Source organism: Salvelinus namaycush, chromosome 39, assembly GCF_016432855.1.
Source record: "Salvelinus namaycush isolate Seneca chromosome 39, SaNama_1.0, whole genome shotgun sequence".
Taxonomy (NCBI): domain Eukaryota; kingdom Metazoa; phylum Chordata; class Actinopteri; order Salmoniformes; family Salmonidae; genus Salvelinus; species Salvelinus namaycush.
Genome location: NC_052345.1, coordinates 5,833,655 through 5,853,258, shown reverse-complemented (window position 1 = coordinate 5,853,258; position 19,604 = coordinate 5,833,655). Strand labels below are relative to the sequence as shown.

The 19,604-nt window shown below is 46.7% G+C and overlaps 1 protein-coding gene across 3 annotated transcripts in view; it reads left to right on the top strand.

Moving 5' to 3' along the window:
- Window positions 1–19,604, top strand: part of add3a (adducin 3 (gamma) a) — a 154,464-nt gene that overhangs the window by 93,550 nt on the left and 41,310 nt on the right. For 2 of the 3 annotated variants that reach the window (XM_038978856.1, XM_038978854.1), the window contains exons 1-2: window positions 1,023–1,355; window positions 19,066–19,315. In XM_038978856.1, coding sequence (XP_038834784.1) covers window positions 19,106–19,315 — 210 coding nt within the window. In that variant the 5' untranslated portion in view covers window positions 1,023–1,355; window positions 19,066–19,105. Of the gene's footprint in view, window positions 1–1,022; window positions 1,356–19,065; window positions 19,316–19,604 lie in introns of those variants that run through there. The other variant, XM_038978855.1, reaches the window with a different exon arrangement.

Genomic DNA, 19,604 nt, shown 5'->3' with positions numbered 1-19,604 from the left:
TTCTGTGTCTGGTTCTATTCTCTATGTAGTCTAATGCACTACTGTTGACCAGAGCAAAGGGTCGTCTTCTGTTTCCATAGCATTTACTTCATACTAAGACACAGTCTTACTCAAAGACTGATCTGGGATCAGCTTACTCTCGCTGGGCCGGTTTCCTGGGCACAGATTAAGCCTGTAGACTAAAAAACATGTTCAATGGAGATTCTTCATCGGAAGTGTTTCTGTCAAGACTCGGGTTAATGTGTGTCTGGGAAAGTCTGATTCCATGTATAACCTCTTGGTCATGTTGTAATAGAGTATTGCACAATAGGAAGACCATCCCTTTGATTTCCTCTCTCAGCTAAAGACACCAGACGCAATAACACACAAGAGAGTTAGTCCCCAAGAACCAGGCTGAAACCTCACTGATAAGGAGCCACGTTTTATTTACAGCCTTGACCTGATCATCTGGATGATAAAGGTCTATTGTTTAGGCTGCGGCCTGCAGAAATGTGGTCACGCTGTGCTTCTGTAGACACACACACACACACACACACACACACACACACACACACAATTTTCTCAAACTAGGTATACTCAATGCTCTAGCTAGCTACCTCCCCAGGTATGCACAATGCCTCCTTCTCCAGTACAGTAGGTATGTAGAACATGGCAAATAGAAACAGTTGGCGTGTGTTACCTTAGAGCGACAACGTGTTAGCGATGTGCCATGGTGATTTGTAACCTGCCAGTATACTTCCAAAACACTGCCCTATAATACTGCTGCGAGAAGAAAAGAGAGAGAAAGTAAAAAGAGAGGGATAGAACGAGAGAGAGAAAGAGAAGAGTTAGAATAAGAGCAGGAGAGAGGGGAAGAGAGAAGGGAGGGGGCCAGTGTGTGACAGCCGTGACAGCCGGCCCCTGATTGGTCAGACTGCTGTGTATGTTCCCTCAGTGGGCAGAGGATTAAGCCTATCACGTGGTTCCTTTAGCTCCTTTTCACACAAACACACCCACACCCCCACACACACACACAGCTGTTGAATTCTCTTTCTCCTCCACTGCGGTCAGAGCAGCGAGAGAGTGGAGTGTGTGTGGCAGTCGAATCTGGGACTAGCAGCAACTCTGTTGTCTTCAGGCAGTTAATTTGTTGGTTTGGTCCGGGACCGACATATAGGATCAACTGGAGAAGGGAGACGAAGAAGCAGTGAACGGACTGTTTTTTCTCTCTCTCCCTCTTTTTATTTTTCGTCAGCGTCCCCGTGGATCTACTCTGGGATTTCTAAGCGAGGCGAGGAAGTAGACATGCGTTTTGACTGGCGTTTCTATTCCAGGTTCTAACAGATTCGCTGACTGAGTACAGGCGACACAATAAGGTCAGTTAGCGAAGCGTGTTTCTTTGTGTGTCTGCTACCGACTTGACTATTCCTACCGAATCAAGTTTTTAAATTGGACTGAATTGAATGTGAAACCTATTTGAGCACTAAACTACGAGGTCAGTTAGCTGAAGCCCGTTTCTTTGTGTATGTTGTTTACTGTCACTATCCCTACTTCAACTACATGAGTTGACTGAACTCATTTCAACCTGTGAGCTGTGATTGCGATTTCAAGCTGTTTGTTCAACTGCCAATTTAAGGGGGAATTCCTGGCTTCCAAGATGAACACCCGTTGGTTGTGTTGCTTCTCTCTCAACATGCTTAGCACTGAGTCAATGGAGACTGTAGGTAGATTAGCTGTACTCATCAGATAAACAGTAGGAATGCATACTGCTCAGTACACTAGTATACTACCTAGAGCTCTGAAGAGTAGAGCTTGTTCTCTGTTTACAGTGCATCGTCGAAGTTCAAGTTGAAACGCTTAACTGTCTAGTAAGGGTGGAACGGACGTTTCTGATTGGCTTGCATGGCTCGGTTACAGCCACAATCCAACCTGGCCAGGCCTACGTAATTTAACTTCACAGCAGCCACGGCATAGATGATGTACATTACATGGTTACAACATCATGCTTTGACTCGTAGATTATTCAGTGGGGTTTTGTGTCCTCACTCTGTTTATTTTGAAAGCGCACACACACCCCGCCCACCTACAATGTGTACGGCCACGCAGCACAGTAGATAGCCATCTATAATTAGTGTGTGGGATTGTTTCCTGGGATTGTTCCCGTACGGTCGGTAACGCGACCCAAAAGCCTGTCCCTATTAATAGGGGTGATGGCTAAAAGAGAGGCCGAAGAATCCAGCAGGCATGATAACAAATAGTAGCGAGGGAAAGAGAGAGAAGCTGTATATAGACATAATATACCATTTGAAATGTCTCTATTCCTTTGGATTGTTTACTGTTCATTTTATATAGTTTATTTCACTTTTGTTTATTATCTGTTTAACCTGCTTTGGCATGTTAACGTATGTTTCCCATGCCAATAAAGCCCCTTGAATTGAATTGTATTGAGAGGGTGGGTAATGGGGTGAGATAGAGGGGGGGAAGGAAGAGGTGGGGACACTGTAGCAGGATAGCTGTCAACAGAAGAGAGGAGGGGTAAGGTTTGTAGGACTGTATGGAAAGCAATCTAATCTGTCCTCCCTGCTGGAGTTCAAGGCTAAATGTCACCCTGACATGAGGTGAGGTAACTGGAGTAATGAACAGAGCCTCTGCACACCGGCGGATACCACTATGCACATTTGTGATTTATTCGGGCTTCGTGGCTAAGCTTTAGTTTCAGACAAAGCGTTGACCTTTCCTCAGACCACACTCTCCTCCACATAGTGATGCATTATGTCTGAATCCGTGGAAGGGGTGTGAGGCCGGCGGCTGAGCAGTAGGCCAAAGGTTGAAAGGTCGATAGGTCAGAGATTGCTGTTACTTTGCTACGGGCTACCAGTCGAGACCAACCGGATAACAGTCACAGTCTGGTGCTCTTTAAGCAGTCTCTTGAGTCAAAACGGTCTTTAAGCGGTCTCTTGAGTCAAAACGCTCTTTAAGCAGTCTCTTGAGTCAAAACGGTCTCTTGCGGTCAGCATGGTATGCTTCCCCTCAGCGGTTTTTATTTATTTATTTATTTAGTTGATGAATTTGATCTGACAAAAGCTTTGTCTGTCAACAGAGACACAAGACTGAAATAAACTGCTTTAGGTACTGCCTCTGTCACGTTCGTCGAAAGGAGTGGACCAAAATGCAGCGTGGTATGTTTCCATCCTTTTATTTGGAAGAGAATCTTAAAGAACAAAAACAATAAAGCGAACAAACGAAACGTGAAGCTCAGAGTTGTGCTCGCAGGCAACTATACCTAGACAAGATCTCACAAAGCACAATGGGGAAATGGCTACCTAAATATGATCCCCAATCAGAGACAACGATAAACAGCTGCTTCTGATTGGGAACCATACCAGGCCAACATAGAAATATAATTCACCTAGATAACCCACCCTTAATCACACCCCGACCTAACCAACATAGAGAATAAAAAGCTCTCTATGGTCAGGGCTTGACAGCCTCATTGACAGTCCAATCATGTCCGTGTTTTTTACATTTTTTTATTCTAATTCGTGTGAACTCACGTTTGACCTCTCACCCCTTAACTCTGGTTCTGAAACTAAATGTCATGCTGTGTGAAACTCCCGCCGGTCGACCGGGTGACCCGAGTGACGGGAACGTTGGGAAGGGGACAAAGGGAACATTGAGGGCGAAGGGGGGAGCGCTCTGGGAACTGGGCATCTTGTGACTGGGTACTGAGCAGGGATACTGCTGTCCTGTGTTTATCTGGGTCTGTGGTTGTGTTGTGGTTTTACGGGGAGCCTTGTGTTATAAGCACTGACGGAAGTGTGTGTGTGTGTGTGTGTGAGACTGTCTGCTGCTTCTATTGTGGTTGTGTAGATATTCAATACACATTGGGATACCTCGTAAAAGAGGTATGTGTTCTTCTGTGGTTGTGCGGTTATTCCATTCACACTGGGGGACTTGTGTTCGTCGCAGAGGGGGAGTCTGGTGTTGTCAACACTGGGGGGGGGGGTAAAGGGGGGTGAGGGGCTGTGCAACTTTATTTTGGCAACTCCACAGCTGTTAGGGATTGACCCCAGAGGATTGCACTCATCCAGCAGTTCCTCTGTCGTTCTCAAGTTCACCATTCTCTTTCTCTCCCTCCCTCCCTCTTACTCTCACTCTCAGGATCTCGTACCCTCTCTCTTCTCCTTTTCCATCTCTACCTCTCTTTTGTTTTGATCTGTTTCTCCCAACCAACAGGTCCCTATCAATTCACTGCTAGTGGTTTCCTACAGTATAAGGCCTGTTTCTTTATGCTGGTCTGGTCTCTCTCTCATTCGTATCCCTACTCCCCATAGAATCTCTCTCTCATTCGTATCCCTACTCCCCATAGAATCTCTCTCTCATTCGTATCCCTACTCCCCATAGAATCTCTCTCTCATTCGTATCCCTACTCCCCATAGAATGACATATTCACTGTATAACTGTCAGCAGTGTAGCTGTAGTCAGCAGTGTAGCTGTAGTCAGCGGGGTAGATGTAGTCAGCGGGGTAGCTGTAGTCTGCGGGGTAGCTGTAGTGTGCGGGGTAGCTGTAGTGTGCAGGGTAGCTGTAGTCAGCGGGGTAGCTGTAGTCAGCGGGGTAGATGTAGTCAGCGGGGTAGCTGTAGTCAGCGGGGTAGCTGTAGTCAGCGGGGTAGCTGTAGTCAGCGGGGTAGCTGTAGTCTGCGGGGTAGCTGTAGTGTGCGGGGTAGCTGTAGTCTGCGGGGTAGCTGTAGTCAGCGGGGTAGCTGTAGTCAGCGGGGTAGCTGTAGTCAGCGGGGTAGATGTAGTCAGCGGGGTAGCTGTAGTCAGCGGGGTAGCTGTAGTCTGCGGGGTAGCTGTAGTCTGCGGGGTAGCTGTAGTCTGCGGGGTAGCTGTAGTCAGCGGGGTAGATGTAGTCAGCGGGGTAGATGTAGTCAGCGGGGTAGCTGTAGTCAGCGGGGTAGCTGTAGTCTGCAGGGTAGCTGTAGTCTGCAGGGTAGCTGTAGTCAGCGGGGTAGCTGTAGTCAGCGGGGTAGCTGTAGTCAGCGGGGTAGCTGTAGTCAGCGGGGTAGCTCTAGTCCTAAGGCCTGTGTCTTTATAGTTGGCTGTATAGTAGCCTGTCTGCCCTCTGCAGTTTCATTCAATAAACCAGGGCATGGCTTTGGGAAAGGATGAATTGAATACACACACACTCAATCACACACAGACACAATGATACACACACACACACACTCAATCACACACACACACACACACACACACACACACACACACACACACACACACACACACACACACACACACACACACACACACACACACACACACACACACACACACACAGAGAGGAGGGGGGTGCATTGAATGTGATGTTTTGTAACCTTCAGGGAGAGTTGTCCAGCTGCTTTGACTTGAACAGATTCTTCTAGCTGGGATTTTATTCATGTCCATGTAAATTACAGAGTTGAGGATCGGAGGGAGGGAGTTTGGTTTGGAGTTCTGCCATAGAAGAAACATAAGTGTTCCAGTGTGTGATGATTCAGCTGATAAAGAGAGTCAGCTCCAACCAAGCCTAAGTGGAGCAGTGGCTTGATATCAAGAAGCTGACGCAATGGTGACCTTCCTAAATGTCATACAGGATAACATACAGGTTATGATCATAGACCTCACTTATAGTAAGTCTCATATACTGTAGTCCTACATTACAGCTCATATTAGACAGGATAGTAAGTCTCATATACTGTAGTCCTACATTACAGTCCATATTAGACAGGATAGTAAGTCTCATATACTGTAGTCCTACATTACAGTCCATATTAGACAGGATAGTAAGTCTCATATACTGTAGTCCTACATTACAGTCCATATTAGACAGGATAGTAAGTCTCATATACTGTAGTCCTACATTACAGCTCATATTAGACAGGATAGTAAGTCTCATATACTGTAGTCCTACATTACAGCCCATATTAGACAGGATAGTAAGTCTCATATACTGTAGTCCTACATTACAGCTCATATTAGACAGGATAGTAAGTCTCATATACTGTAGTCCTACATTACAGTCCATATTAGACAGGATAGTAAGTCTCATATACTGTAGTCCTACATTACAGCTCATATTAGACAGGATAGTAAGTCTCATATACTGTAGTCCTACATTACAGCCCATATTAGACAGGATAGTAAGTCTCATATACTGTAGTCCTACATTACAGTCCATATTAGACAGGATAGTAAGTCTCATATACTGTAGTCCTACATTACAGCCCATATTATATTAGACAGGATAGTAAGTCTCATATACTGTAGTCCTACATTACAGCCCATATTATATTAGACAGGATAGTAAGTCTCATATACTGTAGTCCTACATTACAGTCCATATTAGACAGGATAGTAAGTCTCATATACTGTAGTCCTACATTACAGCTCATATTAGACAGGATAGTAAGTCTCATATACTGTAGTCCTACATTACAGCTCATATTAGACAGGATAGTAAGTCTCATATACTGTAGTCCTACATTACAGCTCATATTAGACAGGATAGTAAGTCTCATATACTGTAGTCCTACATTACAGTCCATATTAGACAGGATAGTAAGTCTCATATACTGTAGTCCTACATTACAGCCCATATTAGACAGGATAGTAGGTCTCATATACTGTAGTCCTACATTACAGTCCATATTAGACAGGATAGTAAGTCTCATATACTGTAGTCCTACATTACAGCCCATATTAGACAGGATAGTAAGTCTCCTATACTGTAGTCCTACATTACAGCTCATATTAGACAGGATAGTAAGTCTCCTATACTGTAGTCCTACATTACAGTCCATATTAGACAGGATAGTAAGTCTCCTATACTGTAGTCCTACATTACAGCCCATATTATATTAGACAGGATAGTAAGTCTCATATACTGTAGTCCTACATTACAGCCCATATTAGACAGGATAGTAGGTCTCATATACGGTAGTCCTACATTACAGCCCATATTAGACAGGATAGTAGGTCTCCTATACTGTAGTCCTACATTACAGCTCATATTAGACAGGATAGTAAGTCTCATATACTGTAGTCCTACATTACAGCCCATATTAGACAGGATAGTAAGTCTCCTATACTGTAGTCCTACATTACAGCCCATATTAGACAGGATAGTAAGTCTCATATACTGTAGTCCTACATTACAGCCCATATTAGACAGGATAGTAAGTCTCATATACTGTAGTCCTACATTACAGCCCATATTAGACAGGATAGTAAGTCTCATATACTGTAGTCCTACATTACAGCCCATATTAGACAGGATAGTAAGTCTCATATACTGTAGTCCTACATTACAGCTCATATTAGACAGGATAGTAAGTCTCATATTCTGTAGTCCTACATTACAGCTCATATTAGACAGGATAGTAAGTCTCATATACTGTAGTCCTACATTACAGCCCATATTATATTAGACAGGATAGTAAGTCTCATATACTGTAGTCCTACATTACAGCCCATATTAGACAGGATAGTAAGTCTCCTATACTGTAGTCCTACATTACAGCCCATATTAGACAGGATAGTAAGTCTCATATACTGTAGTCCTACATTACAGCCCATATTAGACAGGATAGTAAGTCTCATATACTGTAGTCCTACATTACAGCCCATATTAGACAGGATAGTAAGTCTCATATACTGTAGTCCTACATTACAGCCCATATTAGACAGGATAGTAAGTCTCATATACTGTAGTCCTACATTACAGCCCATATTAGACAGGATAGTAAGTCTCATATACTGTAGTCCTACATTACAGCCCATATTAGACAGGATAGTAAGTCTCATATACTGTAGTCCTACATTACAGCCCATATTAGACAGGATAGTAAGTCTCATATACTGTAGTCCTACATTACAGCCCATATTAGACAGGATAGTAAGTCTCATATACTGTAGTCCTACATTACAGCCCATATTAGACAGGATAGTAAGTCTCCTATACTGTAGTCCTACATTACATCCCATATTAGACAGGATAGTAAGTCTCATATACTGTAGTCCTACATTACAGCCCATATTAGACAGGATAGTAAGTCTCATATACTGTAGTCCTACATTACAGCCCATATTAGACAGGATAGTAAGTCTCATATACTGTAGTCCTACATTACAGCCCATATTAGACAGGATAGTAAGTCTCCTATACTGTAGTCCTACATTACATCCCATATTAGACAGGATAGTAAGTCTCATATACTGTAGTCCTACATTACAGCCCATATTAGACAGGATAGTAAGTCTCATATACTGTAGTCCTACATTACAGCCCATATTAGACAGGATAGTAAGTCTCATATACTGTAGTCCTACATTACATCCCATATTAGACAGGATAGTAAGTCTCATATACTGTAGTCCTACATTACAGCCCATATTAGACAGGATAGTAAGTCTCATATACTGTAGTCCTACATTACAGCCCATATTAGACAGGATAGTAAGTCTCATATACTGTAGTCCTACATTACATCCCATATTAGACAGGATAGTAAGTCTCCTATACTGTAGTCCTACATTACAGCTCATATTAGACAGGATAGTAAGTCTCATATACTGTAGTCCTACATTACAGCCCATATTAGACAGGATAGTAAGTCTCATATACTGTAGTCCTACATTACAGTCCATATTAGACAGGATAGTAAGTCTCATATACTGTAGTCCTACATTACAGCCCATATTAGACAGGATAGTAAGTCTCATATACTGTAGTCCTACATTACATCCCATATTAGACAGGATAGTAAGTCTCATATACTGTAGTCCTACATTACAGCCCATATTAGACAGGATAGTAAGTCTCCTATACTGTAGTCCTACATTACATCCCATATTAGACAGGATAGTAAGTCTCATATACTGTAGTCCTACATTACAGCCCATATTAGACAGGATAGTAAGTCTCATATACTGTAGTCCTACATTACAGCCCATATTAGACAGGATAGTAAGTATCATATACTGTAGTCCTACATTACAGTCCATATTATATTAGACAGGATAGTAAGTCTCATATACTGTAGTCCTACATTACAGCCCATATTAGACAGGATAGTAAGTCTCATATACTGTAGTCCTACATTGCAGTCCATATTATATTAGACAGGATAGTAAGTCTCATATACTGTAGTCCTACATTACAGCTCATATTAGACAGGATAGTAAGTCTCATATACTGTAGTCCTACATTACAGCCCATATTAGACAGGATAGTAAGTCTCATATACTGTAGTTCTACATTACAGCCCATATTAGACAGGATAGTAAGTCTCATATACTGTAGTCCTACATTACAGCCCATATTAGACAGGATAGTAAGTCTCATATACTGTAGTCCTACATTACAGCCCATATTAGACAGGATAGTAAGTCTCATATACTGTAGTCCTACATTACAGCCCATATTATATTAGACAGGATAGTAAGTCTCATATACTGTAGTCCTACATTACAGCCCATATTATATTAGACAGGATAGTAAGTCTCATATACTGTAGTCCTACATTACAGCCCATATTAGACAGGATAGTAAGTCTCATTTACTGTAGTCCTACATTACAGTCCATATTAGACAGGATAGTAAGTCTCATATACTGTAGTCCTACATTACAGCCCATATTATATTAGACAGGATAGTAAGTCTCATATACTGTAGTCCTACATTACAGCCCATATTATATTAGACAGGATAGTAAGTATCATATTCTGTCTATTTAAATTGCAGCGTGGGAAACCCTGCTGTAGGGTGCACTATTGGCCCTATTTGTCATGACAACGTTGTAAACTCGTTAACTCATGTCATCCCCCTAAGCCATTCCCCTCTCAGGGTCACAAGTGTCAGCTCATTGGTCAGCTGGGCATGGCATCGGAATGTCCAGCATGCACTTGTCTCCGGTGTCATGGCGATGGCCTATTTGGTCAGACTATCAGACAACCTGTCACTACATTGGCTTTGAATCTATGTTGTCTTTCACTTGTAATAGTATTTTGTATATACTAACTGATGGGTACTATGTACACATATGATATACCTACTGGAGTTTAGCTCAAACATGTAGTGTACATACAGACAGACTGGTACTATGTACACATATAATATACCTACTGGAGTTTGGCTCAAACATGTAGTGTACAGACAGACTGGTACTATGTACACATATAATATACCTACTGGAGTTTAGCTCAAACATGTAGTGTACAGACAGACTGGTACTATGTACACATATAATATACCTACTGGAGTTTGGCTCAAACATGTAGTGTACAGACAGACTGGTACTATGTACACATATAATATACCTACTGGAGTTTAGCTCAAACATGTAGTATACAGACAGACTGGTACTATGTACACATATAATATACCTACTGGAGTTTAGCTCAAACATGTAGTGTACAGACAGACTGGTACTATGTACACATGATATACCTACTGGAGTTTAGCTCAAACATGTAGTGTACATACAGACAGACTGGTACTATGTACACATATGATATACCTACTGGAGTTTGGCTCAAACATGTAGTATACAGACAGACTGGTACTATGTACACATATGATATACCTACTGGAGTTTGGCTCAAACATGTAATGTACATACAGACAGACTGGTACTATGTACATATAATATACCTACTGGAGTTTGGCTCAAACATGTAGTGTACAGACAGACTGGTACTATGTACATTAGCTCTTTGAGGGAAATGTATTAATTGTGTCTTACAATAAAGTCATAAAGAGATCATTCGTCTTGCTTTGTGTCCGTACAAGTTCCCCTACTGTATGTTAAAACTATTATAGCTGTGTCCCTTGCAACACCGAGAGGAACTTGCAGGGCCTGAAGTCACCACCATGCGCACCAGCTCATAGCCGCCTCTGAGTCTATGCAGTCCCATTGAAACACACACACTGGGTCGGGTCCAGACTGCAGGGTAGCGCTGTGCGTTGTTCAACACACTGGGTCGGGTCCAGACTGCAGGGTAGCCCAGAGCTGTGCGTTGTTCAACACACTGGGTCGGGTCCAGACTGCAGGGTAGCCCAGAGCTGTGCGTTGTCCAACACACTGGGTCGGGTCCAGACTGCAGGGTAGCCCAGAGCTGTGCGTTGTTCAACACACTGGGTCGGGTCCAGACTGCAGGGTAGCCCAGAGCGTTGTCCAACACACTGGGTCGGGTCCAGACTGCAGGGTAGCCCAGAGATGTGCGTTGTTCAACACACTGGGTCAGGTCCAGACTGCAGGGTAGCGCTGTGCGTTGTCCAACACACTGGGTCGGGTCCAGACTGCAGGGTAGCCCAGAGCGTTGTTCAACACACCGGGTCGGGTCCAGACTGCAGGGTAGCCCAGAGATGTGCGTTGTTCAACACACTGGGTCAGGTCCAGACTGCAGGGTAGAGCTGTGCGTTGTCCAACACACTGGGTCGGGTCCAGACTGCAGGGTAGCCCAGAGCTGTGCGTTGTCCAACACACTGGGTCGGGTCCAGACTGCAGGGTAGCCCAGAGCGTTGTTCAACACACTGGGTCAGGTCCAGACTGCAGGGTAGCGCTGTGCGTTGTCTAACACACTGGGTCGGGTCCAGACTGCAGGGTAGCCCAGAGCTGTGCGTTGTTCAACACACTGGGTCGGGTCCAGACTGCAGGGTAGCGCTGTGCGTTGTCCAACACACTGGGTCGGGTCCAGACTGCAGGGTAGCCCAGAGCTGTGCGTTGTTCAACACACTGGGTCGGGTCCAGACTGCAGGGTAGCCCAGAGCTGTGCGTTGTCCAACACACTGGGTCGGGTCCAGACTGCAGGGTAGCCCAGAGCTGTGCGTTGTTCAACACACTGGGTCGGGTCCAGACTGCAGGATAGCGCTGTGCGTTGTTCAACACACTGGGTCGGGTCCAGACTGCAGGGTAGCGCTGTGCGTTGTTCAACACACTGGGTCGGGTCCAGACTGCAGGGTAGCCCAGAGCGTTGTCCAACACACTGGGTCGGGTCCAGACTGCAGGGTAGCCCAGAGCGTTGTTCAACACACTGGGTCGGGTCCAGACTGCAGGGTAGCCCAGAGCTGTGCGTTGTCCAACACACTGGGTCGGGTCCAGACTGCAGGGTAGCGCTGTGCGTTGTTCAACACACTGGGTCGGGTCCAGACTGCAGGGTAGCCCAGAGCGTTGTTCAACACACTGGGTCGGGTCCAGACTGCAGGGTAGCGCTGTGCGTTGTTCAACACACTGGGTCGGGTCCAGACTGCAGGGTAGCCCAGAGCGTTGTCCAACACACTGGGTCGGGTCCAGACTGCAGGGTAGCCCAGAGCTGTGCGTTGTCCAACACACTGGGTCGGGTCCAGACTGCAGGGTAGCCCAGAGCGTTGTTCAACACACTGGGTCGGGTCCAGACTGCAGGGTAGCCCAGAGCTGTGCGTTGTCCAACACACTGGGTCGGGTCCAGACTGCAGGGTAGCCCAGAGCTGTGCGTTGTTCAACACACTGGGTCGGGTCCAGACTGCAGGGTAGCGCTGTGCGTTGTTCAACACACTGGGTCGGGTCCAGACTGCAGGGTAGCCCAGAGCTGTGCGTTGTCCAACACACCGGGTCGGGTCCAGACTGCAGGGTAGCGCTGTGCGTTGTTCAACACACTGGGTCGGGTCCAGACTGCAGGGTAGCCCAGAGCGTTGTCCAACACACTGGGTCGGGTCCAGACTGCAGGGTAGCCCAGAGCGTTGTTCAACACACTGGGTCGGGTCCAGACTGCAGGGTAGCGCTGTGCGTTGTCCAACACACTGGGTCGGGTCCAGACTGCAGGGTAGCCCAGAGCTGTGCGTTGTCCAACACACTGGGTCGGGTCCAGACTGCAGGGTAGCCCAGAGCTGTGCGTTGTTCAACACACTGGGTCGGGTCCAGACTGCAGGGTAGCGCTGTGCGTTGTTCAACACACTGGGTCGGGTCCAGACTGCAGGGTAGCCCAGAGCTGTGCGTTGTCCAACACACCGGGTCGGGTCCAGACTGCAGGGTAGCGCTGTGCGTTGTTCAACACACTGGGTCGGGTCCAGACTGCAGGGTAGCCCAGAGCGTTGTCCAACACACTGGGTCGGGTCCAGACTGCAGGGTAGCCCAGAGCGTTGTTCAACACACTGGGTCGGGTCCAGACTGCAGGGTAGCCCAGAGCGTTGTCCAACACACTGGGTCGGGTCCAGACTGCAGGGTAGCCCAGAGATGTGCGTTGTTCAACACACTGGGTCAGGTCCAGACTGCAGGGTAGCGCTGTGCGTTGTCCAACACACTGGGTCGGGTCCAGACTGCAGGGTAGCCCAGAGCTGTGCGTTGTCCAACACACTGGGTCGGGTCCAGACTGCAGGGTAGCCCAGAGCTGTGCGTTGTTCAACACACTGGGTCGGGTCCAGACTGCAGGGTAGCGCTGTGCGTTGTTCAACACACTGGGTCGGGTCCAGACTGCAGGGTAGCCCAGAGCTGTGCGTTGTCCAACACACCGGGTCGGGTCCAGACTGCAGGGTAGCGCTGTGCGTTGTTCAACACACTGGGTCGGGTCCAGACTGCAGGGTAGCCCAGAGCGTTGTCCAACACACTGGGTCGGGTCCAGACTGCAGGGTAGCGCTGTGCGTTGTTCAACACACCGGGTCGGGTCCAGACTGCAGGGTAGCCCAGAGCTGTGCGTTGTTCAACACACCGGGTCGGGTCCAGACTGCAGGGTAGCCCAGAGCGTTGTTCAACACACTGGGTCGGGTCCAGACTGCAGGGTAGCCCAGAGCTGTGCGTTGTTCAACACACCGGGTCGGGTCCAGACTGCAGGGTAGCCCAGAGCGTTGTTCAACACACCGGGTCGGGTCCAGACTGCAGGGTAGCCCAGAGCTGTGCGTTGTTCAACACACCGGGTCGGGTCCAGACTGCAGGGTAGCCCAGATCGTTGTTCAACACACTGGGTCAGGTCCAGACTGCAGGGTAGCGCTGTGCGTTGTTCAACACACTGGGTCGGGTCCAGACTGCAGGGTAGCCCAGAGCGTTGTTCAACACACCGGGTCGGGTCCAGACTGCAGGGTAGCCCAGAGCGTTGTTCAACACACCGGGTCGGGTCCAGACTGCAGGGTAGCCCAGAGCGTTGTTCAACACACCGGGTCGGGTCCAGACTGCAGGGTAGCCCAGAGCGTTGTTCAACACACCGGGTCGGGTCCAGACTGCAGGGTAGCCCAGAGCGTTGTTCAACACACCGGGTCGGGTCCAGACTGCAGGGTAGCCCAGAGCGTTGTTCAACACACCGGGTCGGGTCCAGACTGCAGGGTAGCCCAGAGCGTTGTTCAACACACCGGGTCGGGTCCAGACTGCAGGGTAGCCCAGAGCGTTGTTCAACACACCGGGTCGGGTCCAGACTGCAGGGTAGCCCAGAGCGTTGTTCAACACACCGGGTCGGGTCCAGACTGCAGGGTAGCCCAGAGCGTTGTTCAACACACCGGGTCGGGTCCAGACTGCAGGGTAGCCCAGAGCGTTGTTCAACACACCGGGTCGGGTCCAGACTGCAGGGTAGCCCAGAGCGTTGTTCAACACACCGGGTCGGGTCCAGACTGCAGGGTAGCCCAGAGCGTTTTTCAACACACCGGGTCGGGTCCAGACTGCAGGGTAGCCCAGAGCGTTGTTCAACACACCGGGTCGGGTCCAGACTGCAGGGTAGCCCAGAGCGTTGTTCAACACACCGGGTCGGGTCCAGACTGCAGGGTAGCCCAGAGCTGTGCGTTGTGGCTCTTAATATGAAACATCTTGTTGAGTTCCATTAGACCTGAAGGAGCAGCTTAGCAACGCAGAGCAGCAAAGAAAATAACCTACCTTCTCTCCCTCCATCCCTCTATTCCTCCATCCCTCTATTCCTCCATCCCTAACTCCCTCCCTCGTTCAAATCCAAGGGGTAAAAAGAGAGGGAAAGAGGAAGGAAGGGAAAGAGACAGGGAGAAAATAAAGGGGGAGAGAGAGTGAGACGGCAGGTACAGTAGATATGTCTCTGCTACTAGGGTAACCCTCTTAAGTGGCCTGCGGTCATGTGACTGGAGTGATTGGTAAACAATCTCAGCTGTAGAGGTCTCTCTCGCTTTCTCTCTCAATTCAATTCAATGTTTTTTATTGTCATGGGAAACATATGTTTACATTCTCTCTGTCTGTCTCTGTCTGTCTCTGTCTGTCTGTCTCTGTCTGTCTGTGTGTGAAAACAGTTCCAGCTGTAGTGGTCGCTCTCTCTCTGTTGGGTGGAAACCTCAAGCCACCTGGTTGAGGTCAGCCTACTCTCTACCCCTCCCATCTCTAATACTGCCCCTTCCATCTCTAATACTACCTCTTCCATCTCTAATACTACCTCTTCCATCTCTAATACTACCTCTTCCATCTCTAATACTGCCCCTTCCATCTCTAATACTGCCCCTTCCATCTCTAATACTGCCCCTTCCATCTCTAATACTGCCCCTTCCATCTCTAATACGTCCCCTCCCATCTCTAATACGTCCCCTCCCATCTCTAATACGTCCCCTCCCATCTCTAATACGTCCCCTCCCATCTCTAATACGTCCCCTCCCATCTCTAATACGTCCCCTTCCATCTCTAATACGTCCCCTTCCATCTCTAATACGTCCCCTTCCATTTCTAATACTGCCCCTTCCATTTCTAATACTGCCCCTTCCTTCTCCAATACTGCCCCTTCCATCTCTAATACTGCCCCTTCCATCTCTAATACTGCCCCTTACATCTCTAATACTGCCCCTTACATCTCTAATACTGCCCCTTACATCTCTAATACTGCCCCTTACATCTCTAATACTGCCCCTCCCATCTCTAATATTTCCCATTTCTAATACTGCCCATCTCATCTCTAATACTGCCCATCTCTAATACTTCCCATCGCTAATACTGCCCGTCCCATTGCTAATACTGCCCGTCCCATTGCTAATACTGCCCCTCTCATCGCTAATGCTGCCCCTCCCATCGCTAATGCTGCCCATCCCATCGCTAATACTGCCCATCCCATCGCTAATACTGCCCCTCCCATCGCTAATACTGCCCCTCCCATCGCTAATGCTGCCCCTCCCATCGCTAATGCTGCCCCTCCCATCGCTAATGCTGCCCCTCCCATCGCTAATGCTGCCCCTCCCATCGCTAATGCTGCCCCTCCCATCGCTAATGCTGCCCCTCCCATCGCTAATACAAGGCTTAACCTGAAGGCGATCCGCATGCTTCCCATCTGGAAAAGTTCATGCATATATTATGATGACATTTTGTGACGTTTTGGTCTTCGGCAACAGTTTTTTTCCATCTGTTCGTCCACACAACTATTTTTCTCGAGGCCGAAGAGAAATACTGCACCAAACATTTAAGTCATGTGAAATTGCATGACTAAGATCTCCTCGGCAGAACCGTCAAAATGAATGACAGTTGAGTTATCTTAGATGAATTCAGACTATTTTGAGGAAGTGTATACTGGCTACGGCATTTCAAGATGGACAAACGGAACTACTGCCGCTTTTTGCTTTTTCAAGCGAAGGTCTTTGAAGAGAGTATGTGAGCTCACTCGGCTAGGCGCCAGCCAAACCGGAGCATGCGGAAGCCTTCGACCTGCACAGCCACGCCGCAAAGCAACCTGGGAGATGGTTTCTTACACTCTCTGTCTCGTTAGTTGATCTTTTCCATTCATACCGTCATTAAATCCATGGCCCTTTTGCAGACGTTGTTGTGCTCTCTCCTTCATTTGGCATGGCAACAAGTGGTTCAGGAGAGTCAATAACACATGACGTACTATAGCTGTTTCCAATTGTTGTGTGTTGTCATGCCAACTGGAACAGGGTGAGGCAACAGTCAGGGGAAATGTATTCACTAACCCAGTCATGACCCTGATGGGCTAACAAAATATGAGTCTCTCTCTCTCCCGTTCGCTTTGTTTGTCTTTCTCTCCCGCTCTGGAGCACGTTCCATGTAGATAACAGCGTGTGTGTGTGTGTACGATGGAAACAAAAATCTGTCCAGAGTCAGAGCGGGTCCTGACTCCTGTTGCTGGCGTCAGATCGTTGACCAATCAGAGAGCAACGTTTCCCACAGCAGACGACCTGATAGGATGGGCATCCTCTTCCTGCTTGGCAGACACGTTGCTGTTGTTTCCTCTCTGTCCGTCTGTCCCCTGTGGGACATGTCACTGTCACCTGTTATCCTGTACTTCTGTCTATCTATCTCTCTGTGTGAAGAGTAATGTCATAGGAATGGCTTGTACTTCTGTCTATCTCTCTGTGTGAAGAGTAATGTCATAGGAATGGCCTGTACTTCTGTCTGTGTATCTCTGTTTGAAGAGTAATGTCATAGGAATGGCTTGTACTTCTGTCTGCTTATCTCTCTGTGTGAAGAGTAATGTCATAGGAATGGCTTGTACTTCTGTCTGTGTATCTCTCTGTGTGAAGAGTAATGTCATAGGAATGGCTTGTACTTCTGTCTGTATCTCTGTGTGAAGAGTAATGTCATAGGAATGGCTTGTACTTCTGTCTGTGTATCTCTGTTTGAAGGGTAATGTCATAGGAATGGCTTGTACTTCTGTCTGTATCTCTGTTTAAAGGGTAATGTCATAGGAATGGCTTGTACTTCTGTCTGTATCTCTGTGTGAAGAGTAATGTCATAGGAATGGCTTGTACTTCTGTCTGTGTATCTCTCTGTTTGAAGAGTAATGTCATAGGAATGGCTTGTACTTCTGTCTGTGTATCTCTGTTTGAAGAGTAATGTCATAGGAATGGCTTGTACTTCTGTCTGTATCTCTGTTTGAAGAGTAATGTCATAGGAATGGCTTGTACTTCTGTCTGTTTATCTCTCTGTTTGAAGAGTAATGTCATAGGAATGGCTTGTACTTCTGTCTGTTTATCTCTCTGGTTGAAGAGTAATGTCATAGGAATGGCCTGTACTTCTGTCTGTGTATCTCTGTTTGAAGGGTAATGTCATAGGAATGGCCTGTACTTCTGTCTGTGTATCTCTCTGGTTGAAGAGTAATGTCATAGGAATGGCTTGTACTTCTGTCTGTGTATCTCTCTGTGTGAAGAGTAATGTCATAGGAATGGCTTCTTTAGAAAAGGTGATGGTCAAATGAATTGACTTTGTATTTACACTTGACCTGGTGCTCTGCATACTCATGTCTCACTGTCTGTTTAGCATGCAGTTTGGTTAAAGTGAATGGTTGCTGTTCATTGGATTTCACTTATTTTGCAGTGATAGTCCTCTTTGACTTGTCTGTTTGCCACTAGTTTGGATTTTTTTAAAGTCAATGGTTCATGCTAGTTTGGATTATTTTCATTTGGATCAGTTGTTTCCCACAGGAATAGACTTAGTTTGTGTGTATTCATAACTCGGGGCTCTGCATCTGTGCTCAATAGTAGTTTGCAACACGACTTAAAACCATTGTTTTCCCACAGTCTGGCGAATTAGAATAAATGTTCCCTTTGGGATGATAAACCTTTCCACCACTACATGGGAAGTTGGGAACTACATGTTCTGGACTTGTTTTTCAACATAGCTGTCCTATTTCCATTGTTTTTCAACATATCTGTCCTATTTCCATTGTTTTTCAACATATCTGTCCTATTTCCATTGTTTTTCAGCATAGCTGTCCTATTTCCATTGTTTTTCAACATATCTGTCCTATTTCCATTGTTTTTCAACATATCTGTCCTATTTCCATTGTTTTTCAACATAGCTGTCCTATTTCCATTGTTTTTCAACATAGCTGTCCTATTTCCATTGTTTTTCAACATATCTGTCCTATTTCCATTGTTTTTCAACATATCTGTCCTATTTCCATTGTTTTTCAACATATCTGTCCTATTTCCAGTGTTTTTCAACATATCTGTTCTATTTCCATTGCGTCTTTTAGTTTAGTTCAGTGTAAAACCGCTGTCACACGGCAATTTGGACACAATTACTGTTGCAGTTACAGGTTGCAAGTGACATCTCAAGCAACTTGAATGATGCAACTCAAACTGTCAGATCTCTATTCTAACCCTCTCTCTCTCTCTCTCCCTCGTTCCAGTGAGAAGCTGAGCTCGATCAGAGCAGCGTAGGAAGCAGGCATGAGCACAGGCGGCCATCACGCCGTGGTGACCACCCCTCCCACGCCCAGCGGCGGCGGAGGACCCGGTGGTCCTAAGGAACGATACTTTGACCGCATCGACCCCAACGATCCCGAGTACCTGAGAGAGAGGAACATGTCACCTGACCTCAGACAGGACTTCAATATGATGGAACAGAAGAAGAGAGTCACACAGATACTACAAAGTCCTGTAAGTAGGAGAGAGGGGGAGGAGAGAGGTGGGTGGGATAGAGAGGAGAGTCACACAGATACTACAGAGTCCTGTAAGTAGGAGAGAGGGGGGGAGGAGAGAGGGAGAGGGGAGGAGAGTCACACAGATACTACAGTCCTATAAGTAGGAGAGAGGGGGGGAGGGGAGGAGAGTCACACAGATACTACAGTCCTGTAAGTAGGAGAGGGGGGGGAGGGGGAGAGAGGGAGAGGGGATAGAAAGGAGAGTCACACATACTACAGTCCTGTAAGTAGGAGAGAGGGGGGGA